At 41.6% G+C, this 17,471-nt stretch overlaps 1 protein-coding gene across 14 annotated transcripts in view; it reads left to right on the forward strand.

The window, feature by feature from the left end:
• The window catches only part of vps8 (VPS8 subunit of CORVET complex), a 235,964-nt gene that overhangs the window by 106,169 nt on the left and 112,324 nt on the right, over window positions 1-17,471 (forward strand). For all 14 annotated transcript variants that reach the window (XR_009797466.1, XR_009797467.1, XR_009797468.1 and 11 more), the window contains one exon: window positions 210-256. Coding sequence is in view for 11 of the 14 variants with exons in the window: in XM_061837413.1 (XP_061693397.1) it covers window positions 210-256 (47 nt within the window). In the remaining 3 variants the exon portion in view is untranslated. The remainder of the gene's footprint in view (window positions 1-209; window positions 257-17,471) is intronic.

Raw genomic sequence — 17,471 nt, forward strand, 5'->3', positions numbered from 1 at the left:
AAATCAACGGAACCGAAAGATCGGTTACCATACTTGCCGAAATCCTTATGCCTGATGTTTACGGTAAGGTCTGAAATCAAAGCATGTACTTGATAGACGTCATATGATTTCAGACAGTTTTGGTATTATCTTTCCTTCAATAACTTTGTTTTTACTCGGCGTTTTGCTCAAGTCATATTCATTTTGATAATTCTCATGCTTATGTTTAGGATGTGATTCCTATCTTGATAGATTTCTGCCTGCTGCTACAAAGGCCGTAAGTATATTCCGTCACACCCATATCACATACTAGACTACTCCGATTTTATTGGCCAGAATAGAATTGACCAATTTATGTTAATGGGATGATCTTTTTTTACTGTCATAATTGGTCAAACTGATTCATTTGTTCTGTTATGATGCTTCAGTAATAAATAGATGAACAATTTTTTTTTTTTTTTCAGCCATGGAACAGACTAATACATACGGAGATGAACTGGTCATTTTTCCATTATGTGACCGGAGTGGTTGACTTTTTTCTTTTTTTTTTTTTTTAAACTCGCTGATCAGGGATAGTCCTCAAAAACCCTGATCATGTATATAAAGCAGATGGGGTTCTTACAGGTCAGGGAATTTCAGGATTATCATTTGATGAAACGTTGCAATTTCCAGATCTTGGAAAGTCCGGTAAATAAAAAATAATTGGCTTGGGTCAGGGAATGTCATGGGATTTTGTTGTTGCAGCTCATAATATTCTTTTATCATGTGTTTTAATTAAAACAATAAACCTGTTAAGCGTAGACCGATAACTCTTGTGCATTTCCGGTTTCTCAAAATTTCTCGAAGTGATGTCATTTTGTACAGTTCATCCAAGCGTGGAGTTAGTGCGCACCTGAGCTTGGTGAAACAAACAAAGCTTCCAGTTACGGATATGCCGGGAAATTGCCGATTCAACGACACATGGTTAGAAAGAGTTGTTCCGGAGGTGGCTGGCACCTTGCGACATTCATACAGCAAAATGTTCTTCATGCGGTAAACTGATTAACCTATCTAACATGGGAAGGTGTGTTGCGAGGTCATATGAAGTCGGCTAAACACATAACAATGTCAAGGAAACTGAAGGATAAGACGAAGAATTTGACAATTTCCAACTTCTTCCATCGGAGAGTTGACTCCGGTGAAAATTAATTTGCCAAGGCGGTACAGCAACCGTTCCCAATCGTCTGAAAATCTCAGTGTCAGGTTAGTGTATTTAAATTTTAAGGGTCAACCCAACAAGCAGTGTTGCTGCTGTTGCACATGCTACAATAGACGGAAAAGAGGCATTTTTGAAAATACTAAAGAAGTATAGAGATCGTGCGCACGACGTCCCCTTTTGTTAACGACACCATTTTGCTAATCAAAGCTTAGCTGCTCGGTTCCGAGAGTGAGTCACTGGACCGTAACAGATTTTTCACAGTGTTGTGAGACCTGTTGTGCTGTTGGTTCTGAGATTAGACGAGAGTTCTTCAAAATACCTTTGTGTAGAATACCAGCGGAGAAGATCGATGTATTTCGGCAACTTAATGGGATGGATGGTGCCCAACGGAATACACGCCTATGTAGTGATCATTAAATTTCAGGTAGGAATTATTCTTGTCAATTTCAAAGTATTCAGAAGTATTTATAATGCCAAGTTGACTCATTTGAGAATAATGCGTATTTAAAAAATATTAAACCGTCTGTCACAGGGAGGTTTACGGAGCTATCCTAATTTTTTTTTTTCCACAAACGGGATATGGATGATTAGAATGTTTCAAAAACAGCAAGATCAGTCAATGAATACTTTTTGCTTCATTAAAGGCATAATAAAGTCTGAGCTTCAAACACTCCAGTTAGATTTGTTGTCAGGTTTAAAAAAACCGTGAGGCCTTCTATACCACCAATAACTTCGTCCAAAATCATAGCAAGATTTAATGCCCTAATTTATGCAAATTGGATTACATTATGGTACAGTAAATATAGATTACAAGATCTAGTATTGCAAGTTGCAACTTACCTTTGTCATCACAAGACGAGGCTCATTTCATTCAATTCTACAGGACACGACATCTATGACCCATCAGGCATCAAAGTATTTGTATACATCCTGACTTTTATACGCTTTCAAACTCTTTTGTGTAAATGTCAACAATTTATTCACCAGATACGTGCATAGATAGAGCTGTCCAAGATAGGGAAGTGTATTAACAGTCAAGTTACTCTAATTTTTCCACGTACCTTTGTTTTATCACCACCACCACGGTATCGGACAAAACTCTGGGTGTCATGCTTTCAGACATTTTCGTTTGGTCTTAACAGAATTAACATTCAACAATGCATTTTTTTTACCGGCAACATGGCGGCGCAATGAAAATCATGTGATTTTATGACATAGGTGCATTCCCTCTATTCACGTAATATTTCACAAACATAAACCACAATATGTGATAGTTACCACCATGGGACATACTTTATCATCTCGAAAAAAAATTGCAGGCTTTTAAGTAGAACGAAATATTTTCATCCGATTTTCAGCAGAACTTTAAGCGGCATACCATCTCAATAGAAACCTCAGAGAACATGACTCTTCAAGTACTTTCGCTGTGGGAACCCCTAATGGGACAAGCCAAAAGAATCTATATTTTTTTTCCCCTTCATAACAGATAAAAATCTGATCAAATCAAAATCCTGCTCTCGAGCGTTATTTTGCTGCCATGAGGATGTTCACCCTACAATCAATTCAGACTCGACGTCACTATACTGTATAATTTTTGGTGACGACTACATGTGCAGTGGCTTTTACACCGTGTTGGTCGATTAGTCTGGGTTGTAGGCAAGTTCGAAGCCCATGGCTTGCTTGCATCGAGCCTTCGGAACTGTAGAGTACTCTTACAACACAGCAGATAAGAATCCACTTACGACCGTCCTTTACAGTCGAGGGTAAGCAAACTCAAAGGTGAATAGCTTTGTAAAAGCATGTCCATGTCCCTGCTGATTACACGCAAAGCCAATTCATGGAATTTGGATTCTCTGGAAGTGTACAAACCCTGAGCAGGGGTGCTTTATGCGTCAATCGTGACATACTGGTCAGTCGCAGAGGTAATGTCGATCGCATGGGTGCTTGTAAATAAATAAAAAAATAAAAATACGTTAGTCTGTCATTCATCCCTTTTCTTGATTCAGTTGTGCCCAATACATCGATCTCAATATACTGGTCAATCACAGAGGTAGTGTGGGTATATGGCATGACAATAAAATGTAGATATTGACCTATCATCCTCACTATGAAATTTCTCCTGATTGATAATCTATTGGACCAATCTGACCTTTTCTGATATGTCACCGCACATGTTCACATAACGGCGCAGTCGAGCAAGCTAGCAAGTAGGCCTCCAATTTAGGAGGCTCAACTGAAACTTAAATGTATAAAAATGAGTGGGGGAGTGGAAGAAGTGGAAAACCTACCACTTTCATATGGAATGGAAGGATGAGTATTTTTTCATCATGACACTTTTGAAATGTGTATTATTTATCTGCCAGTCTGCCATCGCGTTACCAAAGAAGGGAACTGTAGCATGGCATTTTAGGACTGCATGACAAATACGACACTGACTTTCAGTCAAAAAGCAAGCTAAGAAAGAGAGAGATGAAGAAACGAAAGTTTTCATCTTGTGGTTCAGGGTACAGAGGCCTTGAATGGCTCTTGTGCATGACCCATCAGGTGCTGTGATATTTGGTATAAACAACACTGGTCACCGAACATTGAGCAGTCGCCACCCTTCTCAGCCAGGAGCATGTCAACCGCTATGCGGTTCTGGAACGTCATGAGTGAGATTGCAGCTGGTTGTTCCCTTATGGCAATAAAGCCTGCTTCCGTATAATTACCTAGTTTCTGTACATTGTAATGTATGTAGTTGATTCTGTCAACGTTTTTATTCAGCGTTATCCATAACAAGATGGATTCCCATCCTGCAGCAATCTCGTTAACCAATTAATACTCATCTGGTATGCAGTTGGGATGCCATTTACATCAATGTATGTCAGATCTCTATCTTTTCAAGAGGACCGTCGCCTTCGGGAGAACCCAAGGGGAGGTCCAAAGATGGATGCGGCCAATTGTATATCCTCTGCTTTGGATGGAAACAGTCACAGATAAGAGCAGTGATACCTGCTGCGTTTATCAGTATGTCATACAACTTTTGACCAACACACCTCCACAACAAATCACTGCATGGGAGCAGTGGGGCAGTTTGTAGATGGATATCATGACACCATGTTTTGTTGAGAGTTCCCACCTTAAAATCTGTCCCTGTAAAGCTAACACAGGAGAAATTAGCCAATGCAACATTGGTAGAAAATATTGGTTTATCATTTACTGCCTTAATTGTTGGATAAACACTTTTCCATTTCTGACAAGTGGTGTTAGGAGTTGTTTTAGTCATTACCTCCAGGGTACATTGTGTTGGGATTTCTGTTGGAATGACACACATTAGTGGCCTAGGGCCCCATGCATGTAACTATTGTTTACCTTGTTAGCTACATTCTACATTAATAAAAAACAGTTTTGTTTCCTATTTGTAAAAAAAAAAAAAAAGATGATCATAATCTTTTTTTTTCGGTTAAAATACTCCCTTAATAGTATACGTACTCTTTTGTATGGCATTCGGGTTTAAGGTAGCATTAAATTGGCAAATGGTGAGAAGAAAGTGGGGTTTTTTATTTAGCATAAGCCCAAGGATAGAATCCTCAGCAATTAGACTCTGCCAAGGAATTGAAAAAGTGCTGAACTGATTCACTGGGAGGCACACATGGAGTCCTCCTCTCATGCCTCATGCCTCCCGCATAGTTGTTTACCAAAGTTATTTGAAATGAGGTTGCGCCTCTTTATCTTGTGTGGTAGCCATAGTTGACTGAGTATAATTATTGGTTCTGTTATGTATTTTTGTCAGCTTTACAGGTGTCCAAAAGTAGCATATGAACAAAAATATCATTACGGCTGTCAATGTTGCAGCCCAACATGCTATCATATTATTTACCCATTTTGAAGTCATGTCGACCAAGTCACCCCTAAATGAGTCAAGTGTCTTTTAAATCTTCACCAGCCTTCAGGTATTTTCAGATACTATAAATCTGCACCCACCGTATGCTGGTCTTTGCTCACCTTTCCCCTTGGGTGACTCAGCTGAGATGACCTTTTACAGTGTGAAAGGTAAATCCACGTGTTTCTGCCATTTTGTCCATGTCATTCAGCTCTTGCTCAGTCTACGGCAGTGTTCGGGTAAAACTGCATGTACAGTAGATGTTAATTCATAAACAGACAGGATGAATAAACAAATGGCAGTAATCAGGTTATTAAAGCACAGTAACTTGTTACATTTTTTTTTTTTGATGGTGTAGTGCAGGGATGTCAAACTCATTTCTCTTGCGGGCCACATTGTAGTTAGGGTTTCCCTCAGAGGGACATTTCGAGTGAAGGCAGCGTGGGATCGATTCCCGCTCAGTGATGGTGTCGACATCTGCACTGCGACCAGTTCGGGGTGTAGTCTGCCGCTGCCCGAAGTTAGCTGGGATTGGCGTTAAAAAAAAAATCAAAAAGACAGTTACTGCCACACCACCATGACAGTGGCACAAAAATGGTTTTACACATCAATGCTGATAAAATTCCCAATTTGTTTCTCGTCCTATCAAATTGATGCATGTGAAATTTCCTAGTGACGCGCCATTAGAAAACAGTTACTTTGTTTTTTAAGAGAAGTTAATGGATACACAGAATCCCCCAACTTTTTTATTTCTATATTTTTTTTTGCATTCGTTATCAATTAATAGCATTGGTATTATCTCTGGATCTGTGCAAACAACACAATCTTTTGGACACGTTTTTTGTATGTAGTTATCCAATTTGTTTTGTTTTTATTTTATTTTATTTTATTTTTTTTTTGGGGGGTGGGACCTTGAGTGGTTCCCACAGGTACCACTCGAAGAGAAAAATGAAAAAAACGGGTAGCATTTTCATCCAACACCCAACAGTAAAATTTAACTTTTTAGTTGCCATTATGACAGCAGTCTCACTCCCATGTGTAACCGGACTACAGCGACCTTGGCAGTGGGAATGAGAACAGCTATGTTACAAGTGGCCAATAAAAACAAATGAGTTTTGTTTGTGTTAACAATGGTTTCAAAAGCAAAAACTTTCCTACAATGAACAAATGAACTCAAGTACCCCTTTTTGCATTTTTTTAAGTTGATTGGGGTTGTTAATAACGCCTGAAAGGGACCCATTGTGTGGTTTTTTTTTTTTTTTTTTTTTTTTTCCTTCATCATTTGTCTATCTCTCGTTGTGTGGACAATATTGGTAATTTGTATGGTCTCTCAAACAGTGTTTTGAATGGAATGAGACCCTTGCGTGCTTGTAATGTATGTATAGTTAGACTAAATCTATCATTGTGTCCAAATTGCCCTTACGTGTGATTGTGAGTGCGGCTGTTTGTCTCCATGTGAACTGCAATTTGCTGGCAACCAGGTCAGGGTGTACCTTGCCTCCTGTCCGTTGACAGCTGGGCTAGGCTCCAGCCCTCCCGGCGACCCTTGTGAGGATAAGCGCCTAAGAAAATGGATGATGGGATGAATGGATGTGTAACTTGAGGAAACTGACCACGTTTTAGATGCACATTCCCTTGTGGATTATGTCGCACACAGATCAAACAAGCCCTACAAAAAAAAGTTTTTTTTGCATACAAGTTAAATCCATGGATCATGAAATGCCTTTGTACCAGGGCTACCATTCCCCCTGTTGAGACCTGAGACTTCCCATGGCCCAAGATTGCCGCCCACTTAAAAAATGTTTTTGGTAGAATTTTTTTCTTTCTTTTTTTTTTTTTTTTGTATCTGTGCTGACATAATTCCCATTTTGTAATGTAGTACCTTATTTTTTCCACATTTTTAGTTCTGCTGGTAAGCTTTGTTGTTGCATTTTGTTTAACACATCATCTCAAAGTATGTCTTCATTTGTCACATGGTCAGCTAATCCCATAAAGATTTTGCTGCTTCTTTTGCTGTTTTATCTGTAAATCCATTTCCTAATGATTCTTTGTCTGTATTTGATGTGTGTACTGCACATTTACATATGGCTATTTCTTTTGGTAATTGAACTGCTATGAGCAAATTTTGTAGTAGCTCTGGATGTGTCACTCATTTCCCTGTCGTTGCCACTATTTCTCTATTTTTCCAGTATTGTCTGTATAGATTGTGATACCACTGTCAATACAGCAGCATGTGGTGTCAGATTGTTTAATACTGTCTAATCAGGTGATTTTTCTGGACAGCTCAGTCATCCTAATCCAAATCTGGTTCTTTTTCTGTCCAATCAGAAACATTTTGTGCTACCTATAAAAATTGTCCCACCTCTTCCACTCCTGTCCAGTTTGTTTGTGCAATGACGTGGGTGGTGGGTTCCATTCCTTGTGCAATGCATTTAGTTTGTCAGTCAGTCTTGTTCCTGCCACCATGACTGATTTACCATCTTAGTATCAATCATCAATCATGATTTTGGCTGATGTGGGCTGTGATTCCTCTATTTTTATCTTTAGCAGGCAGCAGTTCTAACAGTTCTGATGATTAGATGTTTTTGTTCTTGCTATCTCCTGCTAGGAGGCTGCCACGTTATCTAGGGGCAGAGCAAAGCATTTCTTTATTGGAAGCAAATGTATGATAATTATGATCACAATTATTCCTACAGATATGTTCATGCAAGTAAGATTTTGGATGGAGCAGGACACAATGTGAGAGTTACAGCTAAATGTTGGTGATAGATGCTAAAAAGGTTGGTGCCTCACAAACTTCATGTTGAAATCCAACAGGATAAAATAGTGAAACTGTACTGCGCATGTAAATCAGGGTGAGTACTTTTTACTTGAGATCACCAGTAATATCATTGTAGTCTTTATAAGTGAGTGGGTGTAGTCATTTGACTTGGGTCATAATGGAACGCAGTAACCCGTCTTAAAAGTTTGATGCGATACAAATGGGCAAATAGAAATTTCTCTTGCATGACATTGCGCGATTACGTATCACGAACCCGACTCGTCGGCATAAAACATTACGCGTCATTCAGCAAGTGAGTGTTACACTAACAAAGTGAAAGTTGTTCTCCTGCAATGTATAAAGCACTGATAATAATGAAATCAAACTCAGAGCAGATACTTCTCTGCTCTCTTACCTTCAAACACACAGCCTTGTGTTTGTTGATATTTTTCACAATGAGTTGTACATGAGGTCTTCCACAAGCTTTAATCCATCGGAGACATTTTACCAACTGTGTTTTAGGCTTTGAAAAATTAATCAATCGAGCTCCTTGTAACCTAGCAGGATATCTTTTGTCAGAATTGCATGTTCCCCAAGCGCATCTGAGGACTATTTTCTTCCTAACATTAACTTTTTAAAACGCACGCTACCGACAAACAGTGTTGTTTGTGGGACATGGCTGCAGGAGGGGTGGGACAAGCCATGGGTTAAGACAATGCGGCTATCTGATTGCCTGTTATTGTACGAGTGATTGACATGTCGGAAAGGTCCATTGTTCTGGGTCAGTCATGTCATCCTTAAAGTGGGATTGTCATGAAATGGATGATTTTTGGTATTGTAGCGCCGAAGAAAAGGAGTCTGAGGCGGAGTGTCGAACACAGGAACAAACCTTATTTGATTGGAAGACATCAACGGACTCCTCGCATAACGGCAGGAACACACTACTTCCTAACCCTGGAATTGCAACAACAAAAACAGTCCGTGCGGAACCCCACAACCCAACTCGAGGTCCCGCGGGTGAATTATGCAAACACCACACAAGTCCCTCCAGAATTCACCCATAGTCAAAATCCCTGTGCCGTGGAGGGATGATGACCCGACCCCGGCGGGTGTGCACTGCAGGGGCTGAGGTAGGCGGGGTCGCACTGTCCATTGAGTCAAGGGACAAGGTGGGGTCGAGGGCATCCTGGCAGGTGCAGGGTCACAGGGCAAAGGGGGACGACCTCGGCGCGCGGGGAGGCCAACCCCAAAGGCTGGGCAACGTCCAGGTGCGCTGGTTTGACCCTGTATACGGAAACAGTCTCAGGTCTAACTACTTCCTAACTCCGGAAGTGCAACAACAAAAACAGTCCGTGCGGAACTCCACAACCCAACTTGAGGTCCCGCAGGTCAATTATGTAAACACCACAGTATATTATTAATGAAAAACCCACAGCCAATATGGTCCCATGTTTTTTCACCACAAAACATGATTTTGATGTATAGAGCTTTTTGTAACTCCCGCCATGAAAATCCTCTCGAGTGATTTGTTTTCAAGAAGAAGCAGGAAGTGACCCAGTGGACTCGTTTATTTCCATTAATTTTACCTCCGGGAAGGTAGCTCGTTGTTCCTTCACGTTAGCCAAAATGCCGGCTCATTGCATTGCTGGACATTGCTTGAACACTCGGGAGAATGGAATTACCCTTCATAACTTTGAAAGAGACCCTGTGAAAAATGGATTGCACGGGTGCAGAGGACGAGAGCTTCGTGGGTTCCAAATAACAGGTAGGTGTGTATACAGCTTAAAAAAAAAAATAGTTTGGGGTGGACCACGTAATCGGTCTCTCTCATCACATAACAAAAGATCCGCGTGTGAAATGTGTCGATGTGCGCGTCGCCCAGCCAACAATGTCTCACTCAGCCTCGTCTCGATAGTGTTCATCGCGTACTGCGGTGGCTGTGAACAACCCTCTAAAAGCAGCACACCTCGGCTCCATTATATGCCACCACGGCGCCGAAAATCTGCCACACCGGCCGCGGACGTGGATCGGATGGGGATGCGGTTTTGCTGTGAATCATTATATCTCATATCATATCATCTGAATATGGCTGGAAACAATAGTGTAATATTGTCCTGAGGGATCGAAACAATAGTATAATATTGCCCCGGTAACTTCACTCGGTTGTTTGGTGTTGTCCTTTTCGAAAAGAGCTTCGGTGTCAGAAGGGGTGTCGGAAAAATCTGTTGTTGTTCGGCTACCATAGTAGCAGGCACTGTGGGTTTTCAAAGGCGGAAGTGGCAATGATGTCAAGGACAAAGGATGCGAATAATATGGCGACCACTTGGATGTCGAGGGACACTCAATTGCGGAACTTTGCGCATGGATGACGCAGTATCCGCTCACATTTATTTTTTTGTATAGACATTGAAGTGAATACTATGTATTTTTCATTACAATATCTATTTTAGAATGTTTATAGGGATGACAGTCCCACTTTAAACTGCCACTGACACCAAAATTTACATTTTAAAATAGGTGTTATCAAAACTACATCTTATATTAATCATCCATACATTTTCTTACCCACTTATCTTCAAAAGAGTCGCTGGGAGTGGTGGAGCCTCTCCCAGCAGTAGCCGGGATGGAGGTGGGGTACACCCTTAACGGTTTGCCAGCCAATCATAGGGCTTATAGAGACAAACAGCCACACTCACAATCACACTTAGGGGCAATTTAGAGTGTCCAATTAATCTTGCATGTTTTTGGAATGTGAGAGGAAACTGGAGTGCCAGGAGAAAACCCACGCAGGCACGGGAAGAACATGGAAACTCCAAACAGGCGGATCCGGGATTGAACCCAGGACCTCAAAACTGTGAGGCTAATGCTTTCCAGCTGTTCCACCGTGGCACCATAATTTGAATCACTTTGATGATAATACGAGTCGGAAAAAGTGAGCTGGCAGCATTTTATCAAAGCACAAAGTTGCGAAAGTATGACTCGTCAGCCCAGTTGCGGCCATATTGTGACGTCATGTCCAGACATAACACTGGATCCCTCACATTGAAAACCTGCTGTACCGAATCCAAATGGCAGATGAACAAGAGCGATTTTCAGATTTTTCAGACGCCGACCCGCCCACCTTCGGGTCAGGGGAAACTGCCCTGTGCCACCGCTAATGGCACCCTGGGCCACCACGAACTGCGCCCCGCCCACCACGAACTGTGCCTCACGCCACCGCAAAATGCACCCCGCCACATCGATACATTGACACGTTCTCAGAGAAGGACTCCATTATGTCGTCTGACGCGGATTTCTAGAATGTTATATAAGGACGAGAATGACTATTGACGGAGCTTTTTATTAATACTACTGCTTTCGGACAAGTATACAATTACACGGACACCACACTACCTTTCCGGATCATTCGCTGGAAATAACATTCGCCTATTTAGAAGATACATCATTTGGCTAGTTAGCTCGTGTTACACGCTACTAAACTGTTTTCGTCGTTCTATTTTGTTATTGTTTTGTCTTGTATTGTGTGTGATTAAATCGTCTTAAACGCAATACAAGTGCTTTGTTATATTTTGCTGGTTTGACCAAGGGATTTATGCTAAATTCACAAGTTACATATGCTATAAACAGACAAATTAGTCCCCCCCCAATTATTTTTTTTTTATAGCTCTATACCCACCTACCTGTAATTTGGAACCCACAAAACTCTTGTCCTTTGTACCTGTGCAGTCCATTTTTCATGACGAACTGGGTCTTTCAGAAATGTGTGAAGAATGAATCCATCCTCCGAAGTGAGCAAAATTCAGCAATACAGTGAAGAAGAAAAAAACGTGAAGCACTGAATCCGCAAAAAGTGATGTGCGAAGTAGCGAGGGAACCCGGTATCTGGTATTTGCATGGTATAGCTTTAACTTGTGTGTGGGGCAACGAACTGTCTCACCTGGCACTGAATTGTTTCAGATTTCCCTGAGCCCAAAATGGTTTCTAATCCAGTGTTGCCTGAGGATCAAAGGTCACGAGCTTCCAATATTGATTTTTGGCCAAGCAACTTACATTCAGAGATTTCTCCACATTCTTTGAATCTTTTCATGACCATTTACCGATTGTGCAGGTTCCCAACCCTTTATTAAATCAAAATTTGATTAATTTAGAATGCGAGGAAAAAACGGGAGCGACGCCAGCATCATTTCTGGTTTAACATAATTTAAAAATGACGGCTTTAGATGAAATTGTCGATTTATGGCACACCATATCACTTTTTATACAGTATGTATAACTTTTTCTTTCGGCTTATCCCGTTAGGGGTCGCCACAGCGTGTCATCTTTTTCCATTTAAGCCTATCTCGTGCATCTTCCTCTCTAACACCCACTGTCCTCACGTCCTCCCTGACAACATCCATCAACCTTTTCTTTGGTCTTCCTCTCACTCTTTTGCCTGGCAGCTCCATCCTTAACACCCTTCTACCAATATACTCTCTCTCGCCTCTGAACATGTCCAAACCATCGACGTCTGCTCTCTCGAACCTTGTCTCCAAAACATCCAACTTTGGCTTTCCCCCTAATGAGCTCATTTCTAATCCTATCCAACCTCTTCACACCAAGCGAGACCCTCAGCATCTTCATTTCTGCTACCTCCAGTTCTGCTTCCTGTTTCTTCAGTGCCACCGTCTCGAATCCATACATCATGGCCAGCCTCACCACTGTTTTATAAACTTTGCCCTTCATCCTCGCGGATGCTCTTTAATCCCATGGAATACCACACACCTTCCGCCAGATGTTCCAACCTGCTTGGACCAGTTTCTTCACTTCTGTACCACAGTCACCATTGCTCTGGATTGTTGACACCAAGTATTTAAAGTCGTCCACCTTCGCTATCTCTTCTCCCAGGAGCCTGGACCCTCTCATTCATGCGTATATATTCTGTTTTACTTTGGCCAGTCTTCATTCCTCTCCTTTCCAGTGCATGCCTCCATCTTTCTAATTGATCCTCCACCTGGTCCCGGCTTTCACTGGAGACCACATTGTCATCTGCAAACATCATGGTCCAAGGGGATTCCAGTCTAACCTCATTTGTCAGCCCATCAATTACCACAGCAAACAGGAATGGGCTCAGAGCTGATCCTTGATGGAGTTCTAACTCCACCTTAAATTCTTCTGACAGACTTCGGGCACATCTCACTGCTGTTCTGCTGCTCTCATACATGTCCTGTACTATTCTAACATATTTCTCCACACCGGACCTGCGCCTGCAGTACCACAGTTCCTTTCTTGGTACTCTGTCATAGGCTTTCTCTAGATGCTAATAAATATATAATAATAATAATAATTAAAAAAAAAAAAGATACAATGTACACTCCTTCTGAACTTCTCTGTACTTTTCCACGAGCATCTTAAAACCAAATAATGCATCTGTGGTACTCTTTCTAGGCATGAAACCATACTGATGCTCGCAGATTCTTACTTCTGTCCTGAGTCGAGCCTCCACTACTGTTTCCCATAACTTCATTGGGTGGCTCATCATCTTTATTTCTCTGTAGTTTCCACAGTACTGGACATCGCCTTTGTTCTTAAAAATGTGGCCTCGTACACTTTTCCTCCATTCTTCTGCCGTCTTCTCTCCCGCTAGTATTCTATTGAATAAGTTGGTCAAAAACTCCACAGCCACCTCACCAAAATGCTTCCATACTTCCACTGGTATGTCATCGGGTCCAACTGTTTTTCCATTTTTCATTCTTTTCAATGCCTTTTTAACTTCTCCCTGACTAAACATTGCCACTTCAGTCAATCACGCTCGCCTCTTCTACTCTACCTTCTCTCCCATTTTCTTCATTCATTAACTTCTCAAAGTACTCTTTCCATCTACTTACCACACTATTTCCACCAGTCAACATATTTCCATCACTATCCTTAATCACCTTTACTTGCTGCACATCCTTCCCATCTCTATCTCTCTGTGTGGCCGACCTGTAGAGATCTTTTTTTCCTTTTTTCGTATCCAAAGTGGAGTACATGTCGTCACATGCCTCTTGTTTAGCCTGAGCCACCACTACCTTTGTCCTACGGCGCATCTCAATGTATTCCTTATGCATCTTCTCAGTCCTCTCAGTGTCCCACTTCTTCTTCTCTTTCCTTGGATGACTTCCTGTAATTCTGGGTTCCACCTCCAAGTCTCCTTCTCCCCTTTCTTACCAGAAGACATCCCAAGTACTCTCCTGCCTGCCTCTCTGAATAACTTGGCAGTAGTATTCCAGTCTTCTGGGATCTCTTCCTGACCATTTAGAGCCTGTCTCACCTCTTTTCAAAAGGCCACCAACATTCTTTCTCAACTTTCACCACCTGATTCTCTGCTCTACCTTTGTCTTCTTCATTTTCCTACTTGCTACCAGAGTCATCCTACACACCACCATCCTATGCTGTTTTCTCCCATGCTGCATTCTCCCTGTCGAGCCACATTCACCCCCACCAATACCTTACAATCAGTAACCGCCTTCAGATTACATCGTCTGCACAAAATATAATCCACCTGCGTGGTTCTACCTCTATGTTCCTGTCTTTTCTGAAAATAAGTATTCACCACGCAAATTCCATCCTCTTTGCCAAGTCCACTACCATCTACCCCTCAAAGTTCCTTTGCTGAATGCCGTACTTACCAATCACTTCTTCATCGCCCCTATTTCTTTCACCAACATGTCCATGGAAATTTGCAGCAATCACAACTCTTTTTGAGATGCTCAGGACTACTTTATCTAGTCTCTTCCAGAATTTCTTTCAACTCACGGTCACATCCAACCTGTGGGGCATAGCCGCTAACCACATTTTACATCACACCCTCAATTTCAAGTTTCATCATCATCACTCGATCTGATACTATTTTCAACTCCAAGACATTTTTTGCCAACTCTTCCTTTAAAATAACCCCTACTCCATTTCTCTTCCCGTCTACTCCATGGTAAAATAATTTAAACCCTGCACCTAGACGTCTAGCCTTATTCCCTTTCCACTTGCTCTCTTGGATGCACAATATATCAACCTTTTTCCTATAGATAATGTCAAGTAACTCCTGAGCTTTACCCGTCATAGTCCCAACATTCAAAGTCCCTAAACAGCTGTATGGTCTGTGCATTTCTCTTCTTCTTCTGCCGACTAAACCGCGCTCCTCCTTTTTTTTCATCTTCGACCTACATTATCTGAATTTCCACCTATGCCTTGCAGATTAACATTTCCGGGGGCGGGCGTAGGAGGCCCGGGCCACGACCTAACCGTTCTGGAGTTCGTATGATGAACGCTCATTTGTTTGGCACAGTTTTACGGCGGATGCCCTTCCTGACGTGACCCTCTGCATTTATCCGGGCTTGGGACCAGCCAACAGGTAGCACAATTTTGTGCTGCCCAACGGGCTGCAGATAGTCAAAAAGAAGAAGCAATCAAATAAACAAAGTCACAACATAAAATACACAATTCACATACGACCTAATCTAAGTTAAAGTTAAGGTCAAATGAAAGCAATCACATAAACACAGTCAGCACATAAGGTACACAAATCACATACTACATATGTGAAAATATAAAGGATATGGCGATATAAAAGGATATGTGGATGTAAGGCATTTAAACCGCAATGGCCCTCACTCTAGTAGTTGGTCGTGTCCACGTTCGATGTTTGGTCCTCGTATACTCTGTAGGTAATGCTGTTAGCGCGCTAGGCTAACTTGGGCCGGGCATCTTCAATGCGGATGATATGGCACCAATTTGGGTGCTAAGATGAACTAAGATAAGACTTGTTAAATTTCCTATAAGTCCTCACGGCCCTCGTTGTGCAAGTTATGAAGTTACTCACGTTCGATGTTTCTTCAGCAGCCACGAATTGATCACAAACGCGTCTGTTTGTTAGCGAGCTAAGGAATACTAGGCTGATAAGCAAGTTTAAGTTGTCGTTTTCACTCGCCCAACTTCTTATGAGTACTCACTATCCTCATAGTATATGTTACGTTTTTTTGCAGGACGTGTAGATACTAGCGTTTGATGTTTTCCTTCTCAGTAGATATTAGAAAACAGACCTGTTTTGTTGTTAGCGGTCTAAGCTAGGCTAACTTAGGCCGAGCAGCTTCGATCCGAATGACTTTTTGTATGTATAACATTGAGGGAAAATGACAAAAGAAATTATACATTAGTGTCAAAGCCCTGAAGGTTGCTACACAATGGATTATATACAAGTTCTCAATAGCCAGACAATTGACCCCTCCGTACAGAGCACTTAACCACGCCTCCTGAAGTGACGTCACGCCACGTGCACTGACGTCAGACAAACAATTAGCAAAAATATCGGCGCAGCAAGAAAGGAATAGAGCGAAACTGTCCGATTTACCGGCTGATTTCTCACTCGCATTCTTAGCTAACAGTGAAATATCGTTGAAAAGCATACAGCAGGGCTTCAAGTATTTCAGCGAGCGGTATTTCAATGGTATTTACATGCATATCGACGGAGAAACCATTGATATTAGCGCGACATCTTTCCAGAGTCAGAGGAAGACCGAGAAGCCACATATATATTATAACCCGAAGACGAAGTCGTCATTGACAATTTCCTATTTCCGTGTTACATATCACACTTGTGTGCAGAATCTGTATATCTATCTGTATAGCCATTTGTGAACCGCCGTATGAATGAAAAGAAGAAGGCGAGGCTTGATTTAAGAGTTGTTTCTCTCGTTTTCTTTGTGTAACGTCACGCGCTCCCCTCAATAATTATTCTTGAATTAGTGCCAAACCTACGTAAGTCCCGACCGAGTACGACAATCACTACTTTAGTGTCCTCAAACATCCTTCCTTCAGTCTTGGTGCCTCGGTGCACGTCGAAGGCTTTTAGGACTGCTAGTCCAGTTTAGCTTAGCTCACCGCCGAACAGAGACACGTTTGTGCAGCCAGATCGCAAAATATCGCTCAACACAGATCAAGTGTGACAATCATTCACACGTAGCTATATTATGCAAGCGAAGTACTGCTATTTCATTTATATGAGACATGTATTGAAAATCAAATACAGGGCATACCTTCGTGGTAACACAGTCCGGTTTAGCGTAGCTGCAGACAAAGGGACACGTTTGTGCAGTCAGATCATCGCAAAATATCGCTCAACACAGATAAAGTGTGACAATCATTCACACGTAGCTATATTATGCAAGCGAAGTACTGCAAATTCATTTATATGAGACATGTATTGAAAATAGAATATAGGGCATACCTTCGTGCTAACAAACAAAGTCTGGTTTAGCTTAGCTCTGGAGCGCCGAACAGAGACACGTTTGTGCAGTTAGATCATCGCAAAATATCGCTCAACACAGATCAAGTGTGTCGATCATTCACACGTAGCTATATTATGCAAGCGAAGAACTGCTAATTCATTTATATGAGACATGTATTGAAAATCAAATATAGGACTTCGTGCAAACATATCTGTTCCGGTTGATGGATTCAGTTGATCATGCGGTCTTCCACAAAGTTTTATCAATCAAAGACATTTTTCGTACTGGGTCTTTGGTTTTGGAAAAGGTACGAATTGAACTCCACCAACTAGCCTTTCAGGATACCTGTCGTCACTAATATAAAGTCTGTGACTACACCTCTTAACCATATCTATTGTTAAAAAACCCAAATACGCGATAAAACACCAACAG

This window comes from Syngnathoides biaculeatus, chromosome 12, assembly GCF_019802595.1.
Source record: "Syngnathoides biaculeatus isolate LvHL_M chromosome 12, ASM1980259v1, whole genome shotgun sequence".
Taxonomy (NCBI): domain Eukaryota; kingdom Metazoa; phylum Chordata; class Actinopteri; order Syngnathiformes; family Syngnathidae; genus Syngnathoides; species Syngnathoides biaculeatus.